The sequence below is a fragment of the Macrobrachium rosenbergii genome, chromosome 17 (genome assembly GCF_040412425.1).
Source record: "Macrobrachium rosenbergii isolate ZJJX-2024 chromosome 17, ASM4041242v1, whole genome shotgun sequence".
NCBI classification, from domain to species: Eukaryota; Metazoa; Arthropoda; class Malacostraca; order Decapoda; family Palaemonidae; genus Macrobrachium; species Macrobrachium rosenbergii.
The window spans coordinates 38,428,265-38,449,139 of record NC_089757.1 but is presented as its reverse complement, the minus strand read 5'-3'; the positions used below and the strand labels follow the sequence as shown (position 1 = coordinate 38,449,139).

Sequence of the window (20,875 nt, the reverse complement as noted above, 5' to 3'; positions counted from 1 at the left end):
GCCACGGGTTTTTGCACCATACAGTGAAGGAAGTGTCTGGATACCTATCTAAGTCCTCAGGGGCTGTCTGTCAGGGGAAATAGGCTGTCTTCTGCAGTTGGTGTTGTAGACTTGGCATCTCTCCAATCAGAGCCATTCTTCAACAGGTAGTGGATTTACTCTCTACCTGTGTTGTTGTTGTTGTTGTTCTTGTGGTTCCCCAGACTCTGTTATGCCAGGAAGCCTGCACCACAAGAAGACACCACGCTTACTGGATCTGACCATAACTGTGTGGGTAGTGTGGATGTTGTGTTGTTGTCTAGGGCTGAAGTTAGGGCAATCCTACTAAGAGATGTGTAATTGTGTGGGGACTAACTTGCAGAGTGGACATATGTCTGTTTGGGTGTTGTCTATAACGGTGTTTGTAGGTGTTTAGTGATTGGTGATGACCACAGCCGAAGTCGAGTCAGGTGTACTCTCTCCAATCTTGAGAGCTGTGTTTTCTGTGCTGCTTATGTTGGGTGGGGGTGCAGTATTTTGTTGTTGGGAAGGTTATTAAGTGCTTGTCTGGTGAGGTGAGTATGGATGTGCTTTTGTTTTGTGTGATGTTTGTGGATGGTGGTATAGAATTCAAGATATTTGTATAGTGTCTGTGTGGTGTATTAGCTATTTGTCTGTGTGTTGGAGGGTGGTCGTGAAGGTAATAGCATGGGCTGTTTGTGTTGTTTATGACTGATGCCAAGAATTGTGTGCCTCTCATGTCTAAGTGTTGCCTGATGGTGAGAATCTTGGTTTCGGCGTGTAAGTGTTCTATTGGTGTGGATTGTGTACTGCCAAGGATGATTCTAAGAGCTGTGTTTTGTATTATTTGTAGTTTGTTTAGTTGTGTGTTGGATATGGCAGGGGTGCCAGGCTGGGCTGGCGTAGTTTATTATGGAGCTTGATGTATTGTTTGTATACTGTGATGAGCGTTTCTTTTTGTTGTCCAAATGTTGTGCCTGTTAGTGATCTTAGTGCATTTAGTCTAGGTCTGCATTTCTTGATGATGTTACTGACATGTGGAGCAAATGACATTGAAGTGTTGTATGTGACTCCTAGGATTTTTGTTTCGTGTGTGTGTGGAATTGTGGTGTTGTTCAGCGTTGCTGTGGGTCTGTACTGATGTTCTTTGTTGTGACTAGTGAGTAGTGTACTTGTGGATTTTGTTGGTGCTACCTGTAATCTGTTTTTGTGAGCCAGTTTTCAAGTTGTGTTATGTAAGTCTGTACTTGTGTGGAGCATATGTTTTTGTCTGCATGTATTGATATGATTGTTAGATCGTCTGCATATGAGGAGATGTATATGTTGTTAGGTGGTGTTGGTATGTCATGCATGAATAGGTTAAAAAGTGTTGGGCTTAGGACGGAGCCTTGTGGGACGCTGTTCGGGAAGTTTCTGATTTTTGGATGACTTGCCATTGTAGTGTACAAATGCTTGTCTGTCTGTTAAGTAATTGGCGAGCCAGCGTTTGGTGTGCGTTGTTGTAGTGTGGTGTTGTAAACTTTGTTGATGAGAAGTGGTCTAGAGATGGCGTCAAAGGCTTTACTTATGTCTATTGTGATTAGCAGTGTTCTTTGTGGTGGGCGTCTGGAGTTAATGCCATCTTGTATTTTTGTGTAAGGTTGGTGAGTAGTGTTGTTGTGGAGTGGTGTGGTCTGTAGCCATGTTGAGTGGGTGACAGTGGTATGTGTGGGTGTGGTTTTGCGTAAGATGAGGCGTTCTACTACTTTTGATGGTGTGCAGAGTAAAGTTATAGGTCTGTATGAAGCTGCTTGTGTAGGTGTTTTGTTTGGTTTTAAAGTGCTGCTATTATTTTCCCCACCAGTTTCCAAATGTGGTATAATGCAGTGTGCGTATGAATAATTAGCTATGTTTGTCCAGTGTTTGTGTGCCATGGGGACCTAGATGCTTTAAATGAATGTTTGAAATGTTATCGATGCCCATGGCTGCAGAGTTTAAGTTGTTTAATGATTCTAGCAGTGTCTTCTGTTGTGGCTAGTATTACTGTGTAATCTAATGGGAACTGTTGTTTGCGTCTGTAGATGTGTCTGTCTTCTTTGTATTTGCGGGGGGCTGATTTTTGCGTAGTGGTTTATTAAGATGTTGGCTTGTTGTTTTGCGTGAAGGGATCTTGTCAGATGTGGTGATTGAGGCGTGACTTTGAGTGTTCCCACTGTTTGAATTGATGAGACTGTTGATAGTTTTGTGTAGTTTGGATGGGTTGGTTCTGTAGTCTAGTGTACCTTGAAAAGTTTGCCAGTTCTCTGTCTGTTTTTGAGTTAATTTGGTGTTTATTTCTGTGTTTAAATCATGTATGCGATTTGTTGTGATTTGTGTGTGTGGTGTTGGTGTATTTCTTAAATTGTTTCGTTCTGTTATGAGTCTGTTTATGTCAGGCGTGAAGTTTGGGTTGTAGTGTTTTCTGTTGCCTTTAGAACGTTTCTTTTGTCTGCATTGTTTATTATGTCGTTGCTCCTGAAATGAGCCTCAGTGGTTTTCTCCTGGAAATGAGCCTCAGTGGTTTCCATCTCATCAGGCAGCGCTTGTAGTTAGGGATGGTGTGTCTTGTATGTGAGAAAGTGTCATGTGGTTGGGTGATATTAAAATAGGAAGGTGGTCTGATGATAGGTCTGTTTGTGTTTTCCATGTGATTGATGGTGCTATGTTGGGTGAGCAAAATGTTATGTCTGGGGAAGTGAGACTAAAGTTGGCTTGGTGTGGTATGTGTGTGCACATCTGTGTTGTTTAGTATGTATAGCTGGTCTAATTGTGTTGAGATGTCTGTGCCTCTTTGTGTGATGTCTTGGTGGGCTTACCAGTCTGTGTGTTTGGCATTGAAGTCTCCTCCCAGAAGTATATCTGGGAGGGTATTCAATGCCTGCAGTCTAATTGTGAAGTTTGCTGGTAAACCCGGTGAATATTCTGGAGGGATGTATGTGTTGATGATTGTGATTTGTTTATTGTGCCTATTTTGATATTAAATGCTTGTAGTTCTGTATGTCTGTCTACTTGTGTAAGTGTTCTGATGTGCTGCGTTTTTCAATGTAGGATATGTTATGGTGTATGTATGTGATGAGGCCTCCGCCATCACCATGTTGTCTGTCTTGTCTGATGGCTGTGTAATTTGGTATGTTGGGTGTTTTATGTGTGTGTTTCAGTTTTGTTTCTTGAATGATGGCTATGTGGATCTTTTGTTTGTGCATGAAATGTTTTAGTTCAATGTGTTTTTTTGAATACCGTCAATGTTTAATTGTAAGATGTTTATGTTATTGTGATTATGTCTAAGTGTGTGAGTGCGTGTATTTAGTGGTGCATTTCTGTGGGGTTAGGTGAGTGTGTGCTATGGGGTGTTGGGGTTTGTGGGGATGTTTGATTTGTAGGAATGGGTGATGGTGTTCTGGGATTGGAGAAAGTGTGGTAGATGTGGGAGATGGTGATCTGTGTGGTGTTGGTTGGTTGGTGTTTTGTTGGATAGGAAGTGCTTGTTGTGTATTGTTATTGTTTGTTTGTGTGTGTGTGTGTTACGGCATACGGTGCACTTCAATGTACATTGTAGTCTTTAGTGTTCTCAGTGTGGTGCACCGAAGGTGTACCCACCCACCACACAAGTTGCAGCGGACTGATCCACCCCGCGCCGAGAAGCTGTGACTCGTGTGCTGCAGATGGGACATGTGTAGGGGCCTGGGTTTAATTCTATGTCACCGGCTAGGGGATTAATTGTAGGGATATAGTAGCCGGGTTGCCATATCCCTTCAGAGAAAAACTGGAGATCCAGCTGCGCAGCGCCACCCTGGGCGTGGTACCCTGCGGAGCATTGGGGAGCCACTCCTCCTCTTCTCCCCTCCCTTGTCTTTGCAGTGGGGTTGTATTGTGGACGTTTGATCCAGGCGGCCATCTTTCCACTGCTGTCTGGAGAGGTCCCACGACGATGACGCGTCCACTCCGGAACCTTTACCTGTGTAGATAGAAGCTTCCCTCTGTCTCAGCCATCAAGGACTACAGGTCGGCCTTAGCCCAAATCTTGAGACTAAAAGGACTAGATCTCCATGCTCCTGAGAAGCTTCGAACAGTGTTGTCCTCCCAAGGAACTCAGGCCCTCGAGAGGGTCATGACTCTTGTACTTAAGGGCTTCACTCATCACCCATAGGCGCCCCTAAAAGAGTTGTCAGACAGGGACTGGACTTTGAAGACTGTTTTCCTGCGTGGCCTGGCACTGGCAAAGAGAAAGAGTAGATGAGCTTCATGGCCTATCTTTTGGTGTTAAACACTTGAGGGGATGGGGATCAGTATCACTCAAGTTTGACCCAGATTTCATTATGAAGACTCTAAACTCATCGGTCACTGATGCCAGCCTCAAGTCCATTTCAATTCTGTCCTTAATGGACTTTGTAGGTAATGATCCAGAGGAAATGCTACCTTGTCCTGTTGGGCCTGGATGTCAACGTCTCTTTGTTAGTACTGGCAGGGCCAAGAAAGAGGTGTCCAAGAACATGATCTCTTTCTGGCTCTATGAGACGATCAAGTGGAACTATGCCTCATCCAGCTAGGAGGACAAGTGTACAGTCTGGTTGAGGGCTCACGAGGTCAGGGGCACCATCCCGTCTTTGGCATTCCGAAAGAACTAGTCAATTCAGCAGGTTTTGAGTGCAAGGGTGTGGCCCTGACAGACCATTTTCACCTCTTACCTGCAGGACATTGCCCATAAGTCTTTCAATTCATTTTCCTTGGGCCTTGTGGTGGCTGCTCAACAATTTATGTAGCTAGCCAAGCTTTCCTATCGAGACAGGTAGCTCCTCATCTAAGGTATTTAGTGAACAAGGGAGAATTGTGTGTGTGGCTGGTTCTCCCATCTTTCTTCTTCCCTTCTGTCTTGTACGGCAGAGTTGAATTGCTGGGCCAGTTACATTTTGGACAGATGAGTCGAGCAGGTAAGCTATATGACTGAGCATGAGTTCTTCATTTTGTTTTGTTTGAATGGATGCAAGTCCCCTTTCTCTCTAGGCAAGGGGAGAGGAGGAAAGACATTAAAGCAGACTTACTGATTATAACTGTTAGGGTTTATTGTCTCCGACACTTTATTATGGGTTCTTTCTGCCCGATCAAGCAGTTGCATTCAAAACCTGTTGCTGGACGGTCCAGAACTTTAGCATCTACCACATCCCAAATGTGAAGTATGCTAGAGGTGTGGGGTCCCTTCTGCTGCTCCTATGGGACCAGGAAGGTGTTATTCCAGGTTGGGTGAACCTACCAGTCAGTTCGGAGAGTTCCCAGATATCCTTCCACCACTGGGTAAGTCTTCTATCTACAGAATGAAGGTTTGTATTTATGTTGGAACAAAAAGAAAATGTTGAAAGTAGTTTGTATTTTTGCTAACATTTAAAACTAAAGTTCTTTACATGAATTGGCCACCTCTCATCAGGCACCTGGACCGAAAAGCCAAGTGAAGTCCAAACCGACAGGTAGGCAGGGTTTCACCCTACCTTCGGTAGTTAACTTCCTTGTCAGTAAGTTTAATGGCTGTTCCAGCTCGTGTTCGTAAGTTAATCTTACTTAAAAAAAACCTCAGGTTTGCATGTTAGGAAAAGTACAAATTACTTTTAAAATTTGTTGTAAAGTATTTTACAATTATGATGTCTAATAGAGATAATTTATAAATATTTTTCAGAAATGGCAGTTACCATCATTTTCAAGAATTAACATTCCTATCGTAAAGTGTTAGGAAAGTATGGTAAAATGGCGTTTGATTTAAAAAAAGAGGAGGATGTTAAAGAATTCCTCGACAATCTCGGAATAGAATATAGATTTGGCTGCTTCAGTGAGAAGAAACCAGACAGTAAGTAAATTTACATCCTTTTAAGTTAGCACATTTTTATCCTTAATGACAGCAGTTCTGAGTAAATATTTTTTCACTTAATACATTACAGGTATTGTCCTACTTACAATGGGGTTAGGTTCCAAAAACCCCATCGTTTGTTGGAAAAATCATATCCCAAATTTAGCCTAGCCTACACTACGGTATTCAGTACCATCTATACAATGGTAGCCTAGCCTATACTATACAGTATACATATATGGTATAGTAATTATTGATATCAGCTAATTCTGGAGGTACAGTGCAGATTGGCTTTGATAATTCAGTACAAAATGAAGTTGAATAACACAGACAAGAATCAGACATGTTCTGTAAGGGCTCATCACCAAGATTCGGTCCGTCCAACTCTGTCGTCGGCATACTTGAACGGTGGTAGGCTGTTGGTGGCTACATATAGTTAAAAATCGGAAGAGGAGGGGGATGGTAAAGCAGCAAATCTGAGTATTAGGGAGTTTACAGTATATACTTGGTTATCCTAATTTTGAAGCTAATTTTAAGGGGGTTGCATCATACATGAGATATAAAATTAGCGTATGTAATATTCACATATTAGTATCATATTATAAAATACAAATATGCATCTTTTCCATGGATCTTTTAAAAAGTTATGCTTTACTTCACTGTATCCAATAATATTGTATGTATTCTCCTATTACTCTTGGACAGGCAGTCCCCGGGTTACGTCGCTCTGGATTTACGGCACTGTCAGCCCCAATTTTTCGGGTTACGGCAATTTTTGGCTTATGGCGCTGCCGGGGACTGAACCCATGCCGTAAACCGGGGACTGCCTGTATTATAAAACGCAAACAAAGCGATCAATGTTTTGGTTTGAAAATCAGCTGAGGGCGATTACATGATGTGTTTATTTCGCCGTACAGGCAGTCCCTGGTTATCGGCGGGGTTCCGCTCCAACAGTGTGACGATAAGCAAAAATCGCTGATAACTGAAAATCGTCGATTTTTGGCAATGACAACCGGTTATTGCCCCGATAACCGGAGATCAGCATCTCTGTTAGGTATGTATCGGTGCTGATAAGTGGAAATCGGTGCACATCGGCGCCGAAAATCACTGACTTTCATCGCCAAACAAATGCTGTAAAACCGGACCGCTGATAACCAGGAACTGCCTGTATTTAACTTAAGTCAGAGCTATTTTCTTGCTTCTAGTTAGTGTAAAAGAATCTCTAGATATACTTTATTTATATGGGACAAGGTTATTTTTCGTTATATGAAGTGTTTTTAAGTCGAAATATGACAAATACGTCTCATTGTGAACTAAATTTAGTTATTTTTTTGTTAATAGATGATGTTAGGACATGTTTTTTTATTAAAAAATCAGCATATTCTGTTCACTATTTTCTCTTGATTTCATCATAATACAAGTGTTGTGTATTTATCTTTTATCAGCGTGAAAACATCAGTAAAATGTGTTCTTTCATGACCAATAGTTTAGATTCTCCAATTATATTTACGGTTGAGTTTGATGGCATATCAAAGTTTACGGATTTCATCCATGTTGCTGATGCACGATAATTTATAGTCATTAACAGCTTGAACATTGTTTTCTCAGCTTCAGCTACAACTGCTTAAATTTAGCAGTACAGTAAACCCCCCGTATTCACGTTCTCATGGTTCGCGGACTCACGCATTCGCCGGTTTCTCTGTGGAACATACCTAACCATTATTCGCGGAAAATTCGCCCATTCGCTGTATTTTTCATTGAGAAATATTCACTAATTACTGTATTTTTATATAATTTTCATGAATAAATGAACTTTTTGTGATAAAACTACTAAAATACTCGGGTATATGCATTTTTACAGGGTTTTTCTGTGTTTAAACTATCAGAATGGGCAGTTCTAAGTGTTTTTAGAGGGGTTTTAAGTATTCGCAGGTTTTAGCTATTTGCGGGGGGCTGTGGGACGCATCCCCCGTGAATAGGGGGGGTTCACTGTATATTTCCTTGCTGATCTTTTATCCATACCGAATAAAGGTGTAACGTAAAAATATATCAGTCCTATTCAACTTAACATCATTTGTAACATAACTATGGTAATTGTTTACTACCGTACGATGGTTGAAATGCAAGAAAAATGGCTGTTATTATCCGATTCGGTTGTTCATAGCTGTTTCTTGTTCGGATTTTATGGCAGTTCGCATTTACGCAACAAGTAAATGTTACTGACATTACTTTTATCATTCTCTTTTACTTGTTCAACTTATTTAATTAGAAGATGGGATAAAGAGATGGAGTAAAAGAAGTTAGGCTCTTGTAATTTGGGCTCTCTTGCTGCCTGATGGTACCCTGCTGCCTGTGCCGACAGGTGAAATTTAAAAATATTTTCAAAATATTGTCGTATTGGTATTAATTGCTTACCCCATCAAAAAATCTAATTAGTAAACCCCCGTATTCATGTTCTCATGATTCGCTGACTCACCGATTCGGGGGATTTTCTGTGGAACGTATCTATAAATTATTCGCGAAAAATTCGGCAATTCACAGACTTTTTCCGTCAGGAAATATTCACTAATTAGTGTATTTTTATGTTATTATCATGACTAAATACATTTTTTTATGATAAAAAAATAATTTATTAATTTTCAAATTTTAAGATTAATAATAATAACACTGTAAGATTAAATAATACATAACTCAAAGAAGTATTGGCACGTCATTAAAGCAAAGATAGGTGCTCAGAATTGATAGTATTGAAGTATTAACATTATATTAAAGTACTACAGTATTGAAACTATATTAAAATGATATATAAGTGTTTCAGGATGATAGTATAACTATTTGTAGAGGGTACATTTTATGATAAAATAGTGATTTACATTTAGATGAGAGAAATTTTCCAACATGCAATATGTACGTATTTTTCTTTTGTATGATAACTAAATTATTTATTAAGTACTAATTTTCAAATATTGAGATTAAATAATAATAATACAATATTTTCCATGCATTTATGTTGTAAATTTTTTAACATTTTAAAGAAACAAATAGTGATTCCCAGTCTTTTTATTCTCGACTTGAGAAAGGAGGGGGAGGGTAAATGCCAATTTACTTGACAGATTGACATATTGGCCGGAGGGGAAGGGGAGTGTTCCCCTCAAAAGCTCAAAGATTTCAATCTTTTGATATCGTAAGGTGTTATTCTCTCTCTCTCTCTCTCTCTCTCTCTCTCTCTCTCTCTCTCTCTCTCTCTCTCTCTCTCTCTCTCTCTCTCTCTCTCTCTCTCTCTCAGGAAAAGATACTGTGTGTGTGTGTGTTCATAGTGTTTTAAAAATGTTTAGTAAAGGTATTACATCTTTGGAAGACAAAAAACAAACATAAATTTTTTTGTTTTCAGAGAGATTAAAGAGATAAACTCTCTCTCTCTCTCTCTCTCTCTCTCTCTCTCTCTCTCTCTCTCTCTCTCTCTCTCTCTCTCTCCAGCCAGCCTTGTTGAATATAAGTCGAAGTGGTAACTCTCTCTCTCTGCTTTGGCTGGAAGGCTTAGAAGTATGTACAGTATGTATATATTTTTAACCCTTAAGGGACGGATTGAGCCTCAGTGTGAAACAGTATTACGCACCACTGTTATGGTAATAATGAGTCGAAAGCAAGGTGCCAATACTTCTATATGCTATAAATTCTCTAATGGCAATTTTTATACCGACGTGAGAGTTGGGCCAGTTGCCACAGACGTCTTTTCACAGCCATCAGTAATGCTTCTGACTTGAAGGGGTAAAGTACTGCATCTCTCTCTCACATGAGTCTTTGTAAATTTGCTTGTAAATATACGAAGGGGTTGCTGTTGTTTTTTGTTTTTGTCTTTTACGATAGTGTGTCGGTTGTAAATGTAATTTTACAAAGAAAATTTCAAAGAAATATTAGAAAAAGCATGTAAAAGTGAAAAAAAAGTTACTGAAACTTCCTTCTCGTAAATTTACGTGAATATTTTTCAACAAATATGCAAAAAATTTGTTACTGCTTTTATTTCTTATCTGTTTTGATATTGTGTGAGCAGTAATAATAATTTTACAAAATACAATAAATTTATTCATTAAAAAAACATATACAGGCAGTCCCCGGTTATCGGCAGGGTTCCGTTTCTGAGGGTGTGATGATAACCGAAAATCACCGCTAATCGAAAATCGGCGATTTGGGGGCTTTTACGGCGATTTTTGCAGGTTATCAGCGCCGATAAGCATATTTTGGTAGTTCAAACTCAAAAAAACCCTCTAAAATCACTTGTACCTGAGTATTTTAATAGTTTTATCACAAAAAATGCATTTAGTCATGAGAATATGAAAATACCGTAATTGGTGAATATTTCTCTATGAAAAATATACCGCGAATAATGTGTATATGTGTTCCACAAAAAAATCCAGAATCGTGAATGGGCGGGTCCACTGTCCTCCACTGATATCTACTCACACAATCATTGTATTCCCCTCTTGTGTACACACTGACCTTGACGCTTCCACCAAGCAAACATCCTTCACATACCTCAGTACCGTCATCTTCCACTTTTAACAACTCTCCATTCTCTCGTCAATGTTTTCCTCCTCCTCACACTTCCTTCATAGCTCTTTTTCTCTACAACCCAGTTATAGTGTACCCCACTCATACGCTGCAGATGCAACTCATGCTCACTCTTCCACTCCCTCATGCTGATGCCCTATAGGTTTCTCACCCCCAGCATATAATAACAGACATAATCACCTTATACTTCTTACTCACCGTCATCAAAACATCCTGAAATTGGGCTACTCCAGGACACATCAAAGCTCTCAGACTCTTCCAATACAGTTCCACATTTGACACTCCCAAACATCCAGACATCCAGTCCTCTTGCAAACTTCCTCAATCACCTCCACCTTCAGTTCATTCACACTTCCAGGCACCTGCACCTTCAAACCTTCACTTACCAAATCATTCAGTCCATACCACACACTTTCAAACATCGAGTCACCACCCCCTTACTCTCACATGCTACTACCGGTCCTTGCCACAGATACTCTGGTCTTATGTCTTTCATTTTCTCTTCTTTCACTTCCCCAGGTAGTCTAGACATCATGTCTGCAACAATATTCCTTTTACCTGGGACATAGTCTACCACAAAATCAAAGTATGCATTATAAACCCCACACCATACAGAAACAGTCATAATGCTTTCACGCAAAATCGCAGTTTAGCCAACTCTCTCTCAACAGTCTAATGCGCTCTGCCGAACTAAACGCCTTACTGAATCAGACATCCACCCCTCGACACTCCACTCGCATCCGTATACACTTCTAATTTACTGGCATCTGCAATATAGTCGGTAAGCCAACTCCACAATCTTCACCATTTCCTCTTTCAATTTCTAGAATGCTTTCACCATCCTTTCATCCCACTTCACAACTATACTATTCTTTCAGCTTGTCCATCCTGACAACGGCTTTGCAATCCCTAAACATTTTCCACAAACTTCCTTCCAAAATCAATCACTCCCAAAAATCCATGCAACTATCGCATGGTCCTGGTTCGAAGGAAACTTCTCACTTTCTCTACAAATTTTTCTGCTTTTCGTATACCAGACTCACTCACCTTATGGCCCAAAAACTCTACACTTCCATGAACCATTCACACTTACTCACTTTGACTTCCACCCCGACCTCCTCTAACTCCTTCAATCGCACCAATCTTTTGTGCTCTGCTACAATCTTACTCATCACCAAAATGTCGTCAAGAAACACCAACACATTTTCGCTGAGAAAACCGCCCAGTACCACATTCATCACTCTCTGAAATGCAGCTGGGGCATTAGCCAGTCCAAAACTGAGACTGCAAAACTGATACTATTTTTTCGTAGTTGAGAAAGCAGTTATCGGCCTAAAATCCTCCGCCACTGGCACCTGATAATACCCCTTACCAGATCTATCTTGCTAAACACTTTCATCCCATGCATACTGTACCACAGTCTACACCACACACATGTCACTTTATGTACTCTCCGATAATCAATACACATTTGCAGTCTCCCATCAGGCTTTCTTACCAGCACAATTGGACTATTCCAAGCACTCTTACTGGGTTCAATTACTCCTGTCCTTTCTAATTCCTCACGCTATTCTTCAATCTCTCGCATTACTGGAGCCGGGGAATGTAAGGGTCTCTGATAAATTTGGGTGTTGTCTATCAGCCAAATACGGAACTCTGGCAACCTAGCTGTCTCAAAGTCCTCATCACCTTGACTCAACACACCCTTTCTTTCCCACAACAGCTCCTACACCTGCTCTTTCTCTTTCTCGCTCAACTTCTCATTCAATCTCGCCCTTTCCCAAAGCTTTTCTTTACTCCACTCTTCTGACTTTTCCCCTTCGGCCATCACATTATATTCCCTTAACATGTTTATCATTATTCAAATCGACCACACTTCTTAAGCTTCACAATCAATCACTCAGATGTTGCCTCTCCACCTTTTCTTTTTCACATCCCCACGTACCTTCACACACATTTGGATCCTTTACATCCATAATTCCATCAACACATGCAACCCGCCTTATCTCATAACACGCAGAGCTACCATCCAACATGAGTATTTCACCAAGACTTTCTCCACCGACTCCAACATTGGTTCTCCATCCTACTTTCACACCACACACTCCCCAAATCTCTTGGCAATTGTAAGTCCTACATCGCATATACCTCCACTCCAGAAACCATCTTCAAACTTACTTGTCCATCCTCCTCCACATACAACTTCACACTCATTTCACTCTCCATTCACATCTCTACCATTTCTTATTCCGGGTACACTTTTACCCTGTTTTTCTTCAAAATTGCATACCCCAGCAACATATCATATCTATCACTCACTCTGTCCACCATGTGAAAATCCTTCTCCTCCAGCCTTATTCCTGCAACTGTAACCGACTCAACAAACCTCGCACAGGCTTTTACTTCCAATCCTCTAATCCCTGTTACGTATCCAGCACATTCCTCCCTCTGTGCTACATTTTCTTTCATTTTCTCATACGCCCTTCTGAAAACCACATTTCCGCTACAACCAGTATCAATCAACGCTTTCAGTAACACTCTACCACATTCTACTGTAACACACTAACAACGATCTACTCGTTCCCCAAAACAGACATTCCCACTTACAAACCCTTCTATCGCAACACATCTATCCCTTCCATACCAGAGGGCTCACCACAGTAAACCACCTTCACACTTAGTTTCCCTGGGGTTGGAGTTTGGTAACGCCCTTCACATGACCCTCCATTCCACATCCTTCACACTTGCTCAGAGGGTTCTTACACATCCTGGAAAATTGCCCACTTGTTCCACAGTTTCAACAACAACTTCCACTTACTCCTACTTTCCTTCCACTCTGGCAGTCTCTCACTTGATGCCACACCTTTCCGCAGCTGAAACACTTCAACACTTTCGCTTGCAGATGGTTCACCAACATATGCCCTCTCTTTCCGCAGCTGAAACACTCACCATAGGCCCATCTGCAATCTGCTTTTACATGGCCAAATCTTCTACACCTGTAACACTCCTTATCACTACCACTCATTCCCATCTGACTTCCCTCACATTAACATTCATTCTACTCACACTTTCACTCCTAAACTTCTCTCGGCTCCTGCTCCAGCTCCTTTTCCTGTTATTCCCCACATTCACTTGCACATTCTTTCTTCCTCTTTCCACCTGGTCTCTCCTACACCCTCCAACAAGGCTTGCATCACACCTATCTCCTCCCTCACCAAAGCATCCTGACATGTCCTTCCATTTACCACCTCAGACCCAGCGTACATCTCCTTTGGTTCATCATCACCTACTCTCAGGTCTTCTAGGATTTCTAAAATATCCTCCCAATTTAAGCTTTTCCCCAACCATTGCTTTTGATCTTTTTTCTTCTCATTCAGAATTACCCTAATCTTTTCTGGAATGGTGGCCAAGAACCTCCGCATGAGGTGTTTGTTTTCCTCAATTCCTTCCTCTCTATACTGGCCAAAGCTTCTAACCTTTAGGCACGCAAGCCCACTTCCTCTCCGACTTTCATCTTCGCCTCCTTGAACCTATCATCTTTCTTGTAAACAACACTTCCCCTCATTCTCTTCACCTGCCTAATCATTCTAGCTTTCAAGGACTCATACCCTGGTTCACCCTCACACTTACACCGTCCAAGAACTCAACTCCTCCTCCTCCCCTCCTCCTCCCTCCTCCTCCTCCTCCCTTTCCTCCCCTCCTCCTCCTCCCCTTTCCTCCTCCTCCCCTTTCCCTCCTCCTCCTCCCCTTCCTCCTCCTCCCCCTCCTCCTCCTCCTCCTCCTCCTCCCTCCTCCTCCTCATCACTTTCTCACTCACTTCACTCATACTGTCCTCATCTATGGCAGTACTCCCTCCTCTTACTTGGGACAACCCCCTTCCCCTCAGCGTCCTCACTTCCTTTCACAACACCACGCCCACTCTTAACCATTTCAGCCATTTCACACACTTTCTCATCCATGCCCTCTATCCTTATAACCAGTCTAATTTTCCTTGCGTGGGCTTCCTCTAACTTATCTTGTATGCTGATCGTCATGCCTGTCAGCCTATCCCATCACCCCTGCTTCCAACCGTGCTCCCCTTCACCTGACCCAACACCTTCCAAACCTGCTCCCTCCACCATCTCCAATTATGTACAGTACCCCACTCTTACTTTACTATCAAAGGCCCCAAGTTGGGTGCTAAATCATTATGTAGGGGCTTTTTCTTTGACACAATTGGTGCAGGATGATGGGAACAAATAAAACTGACTTTCCTTAACCCAATTTATTACCTTAACCTATAGAACTGAAACTTAACCTAATTTATCAATCTTAATACTACAACAACCATCAAAAGGAACCTTGACCTAATTCATCAGTCTTAATTTACAATGACCACCAAAAAAGAATCTTAACATATTAATCAGCCTTAATCTACATGGACCACCAAAAAGAACCTTAACCAGATTCATCAACCTTAATCTACAACAACTACCAAAAAGAACCTTAACCTAATTCATCAGTCTTAATCTACAATGACCACCAAAAAGAACCTTGAGCTAATTCATCAGTCATAATCTACAGTGACCACCAAAAAGAACCATAACATAATTCATCAACCTTAATCTACAGTGACCACCAAAAAGAACCTTAACCTAATTCGTCAACCTTAATCTACAATGACCAAAAAGAACCCTGACCCAATTCATCAGTCGTAATCTACAGTGAACACCAAAAAGAACCTTGACCTAATTCATCAACCGTAATCTACAGTGACCACCAAAAACAACCTTAATCTAATTCGTCAACCTTAATCTACGACAACCACCAAAAAGAACCTTAACCCAATTCATCAGTCGTAATCTACAGTGAACACCAAAAACAACCTTGACCTAATTCATCAACTGTAATCTACAGTGACCACCAAAAACGACCTTAATCTAATTCATCATCCTTAATCTATGACGACCACCAAAAAGAACCTTAACCTAATTCATCAACCTTAATCTACAACAACCACCAAAAAGAATCATAACCTAATTCATCAACCTTAATCTATGACGACCACCAGAAAGAACCTTAACCTAATTCATCAACCTTCATCTACAATGACCACCAAAAAGAACCTTGCCCTAATTCATCAACCTTAATCAACAACCCCCCAAAAAAACCCTGACCTAGTTCATCAATCTTAATCTATAGTGTTCCCCCAACTATGGTCTCTGAGACTACTTCTTCAGATTGGGAGTTATCTTGCTCAACATCAGCCATTATTATTCCGTTGACATCCTTCTTCCTACTGGAGAGATCAGCACCTAGTTTTGTTCCAACTGCTGTCGAACTTTATTTGCTGAAAGCGGGTCGAGATCGGCACCTTTTAGGATTAATGACGTGTATGGAGGAACGGTGAGAAGGGTAGCCTGACCAAGTGCTTTTGTTTCTGCAATCTGGCAGCTTCGCGTTCTCTCCCTATGTTCTCATCCTTCTGCCTTATCCCTTCCTCTATTTGCAGCTGCTCTTCTAATTGCCTCCCTCTTCAGAGTAATTTTTTGCTTTTTTTAGATTTCTTGCTCTCAGTATCAAGTGAAGGGGAGCTGCGCCTAATCCTATCTCGCTCAGGCAAACTGCAAGTAATAAAAAAGAAAAAAACAAAGATTAATACTCACACAAACAATGCAATCATAAACAAAACAATGGTTTTAAAAACACAAGCCTCTTCTCACAAACCCAATTTTTCATACTACCACTACACAATCTACCCATCCAAACAGAAACTGCTCCCCAGCTCGATCCATCTTCCAGAGCAACCCCTTCTCTTCACAGCCAGCCTTACTGACCCCCCCCCATGATGCATGGCCATCTGACACATCCCCCCACCTTGGAAACTTCTTGAGGCCTCCTCCACCCCCAAAACTCTTTCTCAGTATGAGTGTAAGCAGGATTACCAACATTTTATGAGGCCATGCAGCATTGCCAACCATTGTAGAGTGGTGTTTTCAAATTTTTAAAAATTGATGTATATATCGTTAGGGCTTTGGTCCCTGCTTGGATATGTCTGATAATGTCAAGTTCTGGATAATGGTGATTCGGGTAATTGGTGGATTACTCTAATTTGGTTTTTAGTAACTGCATTATGATTTATTTTTGCCCTGATTATGGAAGTCACTGCTAACAGTCATAGATATAAGATAGTATCAAGTTGCATCTTAGACACAATAATGAAACATCTCTATTATTTGGGATGAATCTTACTTATTGTTAAAGAAAGCTTACATCTTTGCACTGGTTGGGTGTAGCGACCATTCAAAAAAGAATGCTTGGCTGATCTCCACCAGGTAGGTCTCAAGTGCTCTAGTTCTTGTCAGAATTCTTCTTGCCATGGTAGTGCTTAGTGCTGGTGGGCAGTCTGGATTTTGGCTGTTGCACTGTTTCATGTTATTGTGACCATTTTTTGCTTTGTTGGAAAGGATTGTTCTTAAATAGAAGCAGTAAAGCTAAAGATACTACCTACTGTTGAAGATAGTTGTGCAGTTGGCATTCCAAATGAAGATCACTTGGCTGACCATGATGGACTGTGTAGTCCACTTGCCCTTCACCAGGTGTGTTTCAAGTGTTTTTGTTGCTTGTCAAAGGACTTTTTTGCTGTCATCCTGTGTGGGTTGTCTGTGCTTTTGCTAGTTTGGCTGTTGGTTTTTCATGGTATTGTGACTTTGTGTTGTTCAGGATGTCTTCAGCCAGTAGGAACAAAAACATCAGGCTTTACAGAAATGAGATTGTAATAACCATGTATCCATCAAGTTAAATAGGCAGGACAAGTGTGTGTTAGTTGAAGGGTTCAGTAGTGTGATGTCAATGATACAGTAAGTGTGAAGAGTGTAGGGAAGGCCAGTCCAATTTATCAATAAATATCTTTGTTATTGGAAGGAGAGAGAGTCTGATCAGTTGAAGAAGCAGCTAATTAGATCAGGGCATGGGCCTAGTCTCTTTCATGACTGTCTTGTACTTTTTCCAGTTACCTTCCTCATTCCCCTACTCTTGCCTCTCCTCCTCCTCTACCTCCACATGAGCGTACAGTGTCAGCTCTGCCTCCTGCTCTCCTAGGAAAAGTGTTTTTTAAGTTAGAAGAGAATGTTTTTCTTATTTGAAATTCCATTAACAGTTTGACTGAACTTGTTTTGGAGAATCAGTCCACATCCCTTCATAGTGTGTGCTTTTTTCGCAGGCCCCTGTGAGAGAAAAGGTGTTGGTGGCCTCTCCTGTCAGTAGCTTAGGACTTCCCTGCAACAGTTGGAGGAGTTCTCTGCCAGGGAACCAGGTTGGTTCTCGGTGCAAAGTTATCCTGTGCCCTCCAACATGTTCCTCTCATCCATTTTGATAAGCAGGTGCTTTGGCTCATTTGCCAAAGGACTGTTTTGGAAAGTGTAAATTTTCTCATTAGTTATCGATGTTGCTTTTGTCAGACTCTAAGGGTAGCTCCTAATTTAAGAGAGAATAAAAATAATTGTAATGTTAAAACTTCTGTTATTTGTTCAAGTTCCAGTGATGTATTGCTCATTATGCTGTTTAGTGTATTTCATCTGTATCTGTATCCCATTCTAATCCTTCCATTCCTTTTTCTCCTTGTAATCTACATCTTTTACCTGTACTGTACCATCTATATTTTCTGCTGTTGATGGCCCTTCTTCGACCATCTCTTAATGTTCCTGTTTTGGTTTCTGTTGCATTAGCAGGTACCTCTGTTGAGACTAAGCTAGATTCCATTGTAGCAGCCTAATTGGCTTGTAATTTGCCCTCTGTTAATGACACTCTGTCTTATGTGGTGGCTATGAGCGAGGTGGTTGTGTCAGGTATTGCAGGACCATTTCTTTTCCTCTCCTCCCAACCACCCTCCCAGCCATGTATGACGAGTGCTATTATGTTTTCATTTTCCTTTGTTCCTGTTGGCACATCAAATGTGCAACAAGGGGTTTGCTTTCTATGTTTAGAGGTGTAAGCTTATCATTTTCAGCTGTCTTGCAGCACTTTAGGTTACTGGTGTGTCAGGAGGGTGCATTTCATTTGCCTTGTGGGATTATTTCATCTCTTTCCAAGCTGCCTCAGGGCTTGGAAAGTGTGTGCTGCTTCTGATGCTTTCCTTTTAGTGTTGTCAGGGGTTTTGTTTGCGAACTCAGCTCTGCTACTCCAGCTTCCCTTGCCCTGGCAGATGAAATTGAGGAGTTTTTGGTGCCAGTAGGTAGTAAGATGTTAGAACAGTTATTGGAGTTCTGAGTTTCCTGGATAAAGCCATCTTGGATGCTTCTGGGGAGACATCATCTGCTTTTACTTAAGCAGTACAGTACTGTGCTTAAAAAAGAGAACAGTTGTGATTTAATCTTACTTCGATGGTATCACTTTTCTCAAAAGCTGGGGGCCATTTTCAGCTGACTCCTTGAGTGCCTCTTAATCCATCCCTTTTTTTAGGCAGTTGGGGAGGATGTTTCTGTTCAAGAGAACTATAATTTTTGTGAGCTGAGATTCCTGTAAGAGGCCATCTGCAGGCCTTTTGGAGTATTAAGCAAGACTTTAGGGACAGAACCCTGGTTGATGTAAATGCACAGGGAAAGATTTGTCATCCCTCTTTAAGTTCCTCCATTGTGAGTGCTCTCCAATAGCCTTCCCTGCATGTCTGCAACACCAAGAGAGGTTCCTTGTCATGTAAAATGAAGTTGATTCTCTGTTAGAGAAGGATTTATGTAATTGCACAGGTGTCTGTAATCTTTCCAGATTTTTACAACTGATTGGTTCTGAAAGCATTTAGGTTGGTACCAATGTTGAATGTATCAAAACTGAATAAGTTTTGCAGCTGATGCTTTTTTTCATGGATTCATCCAGCACAGTTCTTGCAGCAGTTCAGCAGGACAATTGGATGATTTCAGTAAATATGAAGGACACTTATTACCACATCCCAGTAAGCCCATGTACACACAGATACCTCTTCTTCATGGTTGTGGGGAGAGTGTATCAATTCAAGGTGCCTTGGTTCGGTCTCAGTACAGCTTCTCGAGTGTTTTCAAGAGTCTTAGCTCCAAATGTGGGTTAATGTCATCCTCTGGGTATCAGACTGTAACTACTCCTTAGATGACTGGCTAGTTCTGGCCAATTTTTATGAAGGGACCTAGCAACGGGACCTACGGACCAAGGACCTTTTGCTCTATCTGGCCCAGTCTTTTGGCATTCTTATTAATCCTCAAAAGTTTCTGATTCCAAATCTATATTTTCTATGTGGGTTGAGGATACTTTCTCAGTTTTCAGGCTTTCCCTTCAGAGAAACAAGTAGTCAACTTTTTCTCTCTTGTGACCATATAGCAGCTTCCAGCAATGTATATTTTCTATGTGGGATTAGGATACTTATAAATTTTCAGGCTTTCCCTTCAGAGAAACAAGTAGTCAACTTCTTGTCTCTTGTGACCTTAAAGCAGCTTCCCAGCAAAGCAGTGGAATTCTTTCCTGGGACATGTGGCTTCACTGGAAAGTTTGTCAACCTGTCAAAACTCAGGATGAGACCAATTCAGTCCTACTTGCAAGAAACTTGTAACAGGAAGTCCCTTCCAGACCTGATTTTGATTTTGGTGCTGATGAGTCTTCAGGAGGCTAGAATGGTAGCATATCGTCAAATACTACTGCAGGTTTTATCTCTGGAAGTAAGGAACCCAAACCTCACATTATTCTCAGACACTTTAGTGAAGGGTTGAGGAGCATTTCAGGAGTTAGGTCATCTTATAAATAAAACACGCTGGTATGCAAGCAGTTAGCTTGCCCAGGTAATTCCTTGGGTGCAGTTGCCCTCAGGTTCCAACTTCTTTTACAACTTGTATGGCCTAGTGGGCAGCACCCTTGCCTTTCAGTTGGAAGACCTGGGTTCAATCTTGATGTGAGTCAGAAATTTATTTCTGTTCCACACGTGATTGTGTTTTGATTATTTCTATCCTATTCACTCAGAAGGGATAATTCGAATGAAATGCTGTCAATTGGGTCATTGCCAAGTCGGGAAGCTGATATGCAAGCAGTTAGCTTACACAGGTAATTCCTTGGGTGCAGTTGCCCTCAGGTTCCAACTTCTTTTATGACTTGTATGGCCCAGTGCCAGTGCCCCTGCCTTTCAATTGAAAGACCTGGGTTTGATCCTGATGAGAGTCAGAATTTATTTCTGTTCCACACATGACTGTGTTGATTATTTCTATCTTCTTTGCCCAGAAAGGATAATTCGAATGAAATGCTGTCAATTGGGTCATTGCTGGTCGGGAAGTTGGAGAAAACACGCTGGTATGCAAGCAGTTAGCTTGCCAGGTAATTCCTTGGTGCAGTTGCCCTCAGGTTTCCAGCTTCTTTTATGACTTGTATGGCCTGAGTGGGCAGCCCTTTTGCCTTTCAATTGCAAGACCTGGGTTCGATCCTGATGTGAGTCAGAAATTTATTTCTATTCCACACGTGATTGTG

The 20,875-nt window shown here is 41.3% G+C and overlaps 2 protein-coding genes across 3 annotated transcripts in view; one reads left to right on the top strand and one right to left on the bottom strand.

The window, feature by feature from the left end:
• Coa7 (Cytochrome c oxidase assembly factor 7) overlaps nucleotides 1-20,875 on the top strand; it is a 126,454-nt gene that overhangs the window by 35,875 nt on the left and 69,704 nt on the right. Inside the window, exon 2 of the mRNA XM_067119876.1 lies at nucleotides 5,684-5,851. Coding sequence (XP_066975977.1) covers nucleotides 5,752-5,851 — 100 coding nt within the window. The 5' untranslated portion in view covers nucleotides 5,684-5,751. The remainder of the gene's footprint in view (nucleotides 1-5,683; nucleotides 5,852-20,875) is intronic.
• Nucleotides 14,505-20,875, bottom strand: part of Ercc1 (DNA excision repair protein Ercc1) — a 222,878-nt gene continuing 216,507 nt past the window's right edge. The window contains exon 7 of one of the 2 annotated variants that reach the window (XM_067119874.1): nucleotides 14,505-16,023. The gene's annotated coding sequence lies outside the window, so the exon portion shown is untranslated. The remainder of the gene's footprint in view (nucleotides 16,024-20,875) is intronic. The other variant, XM_067119866.1, reaches the window with a different exon arrangement.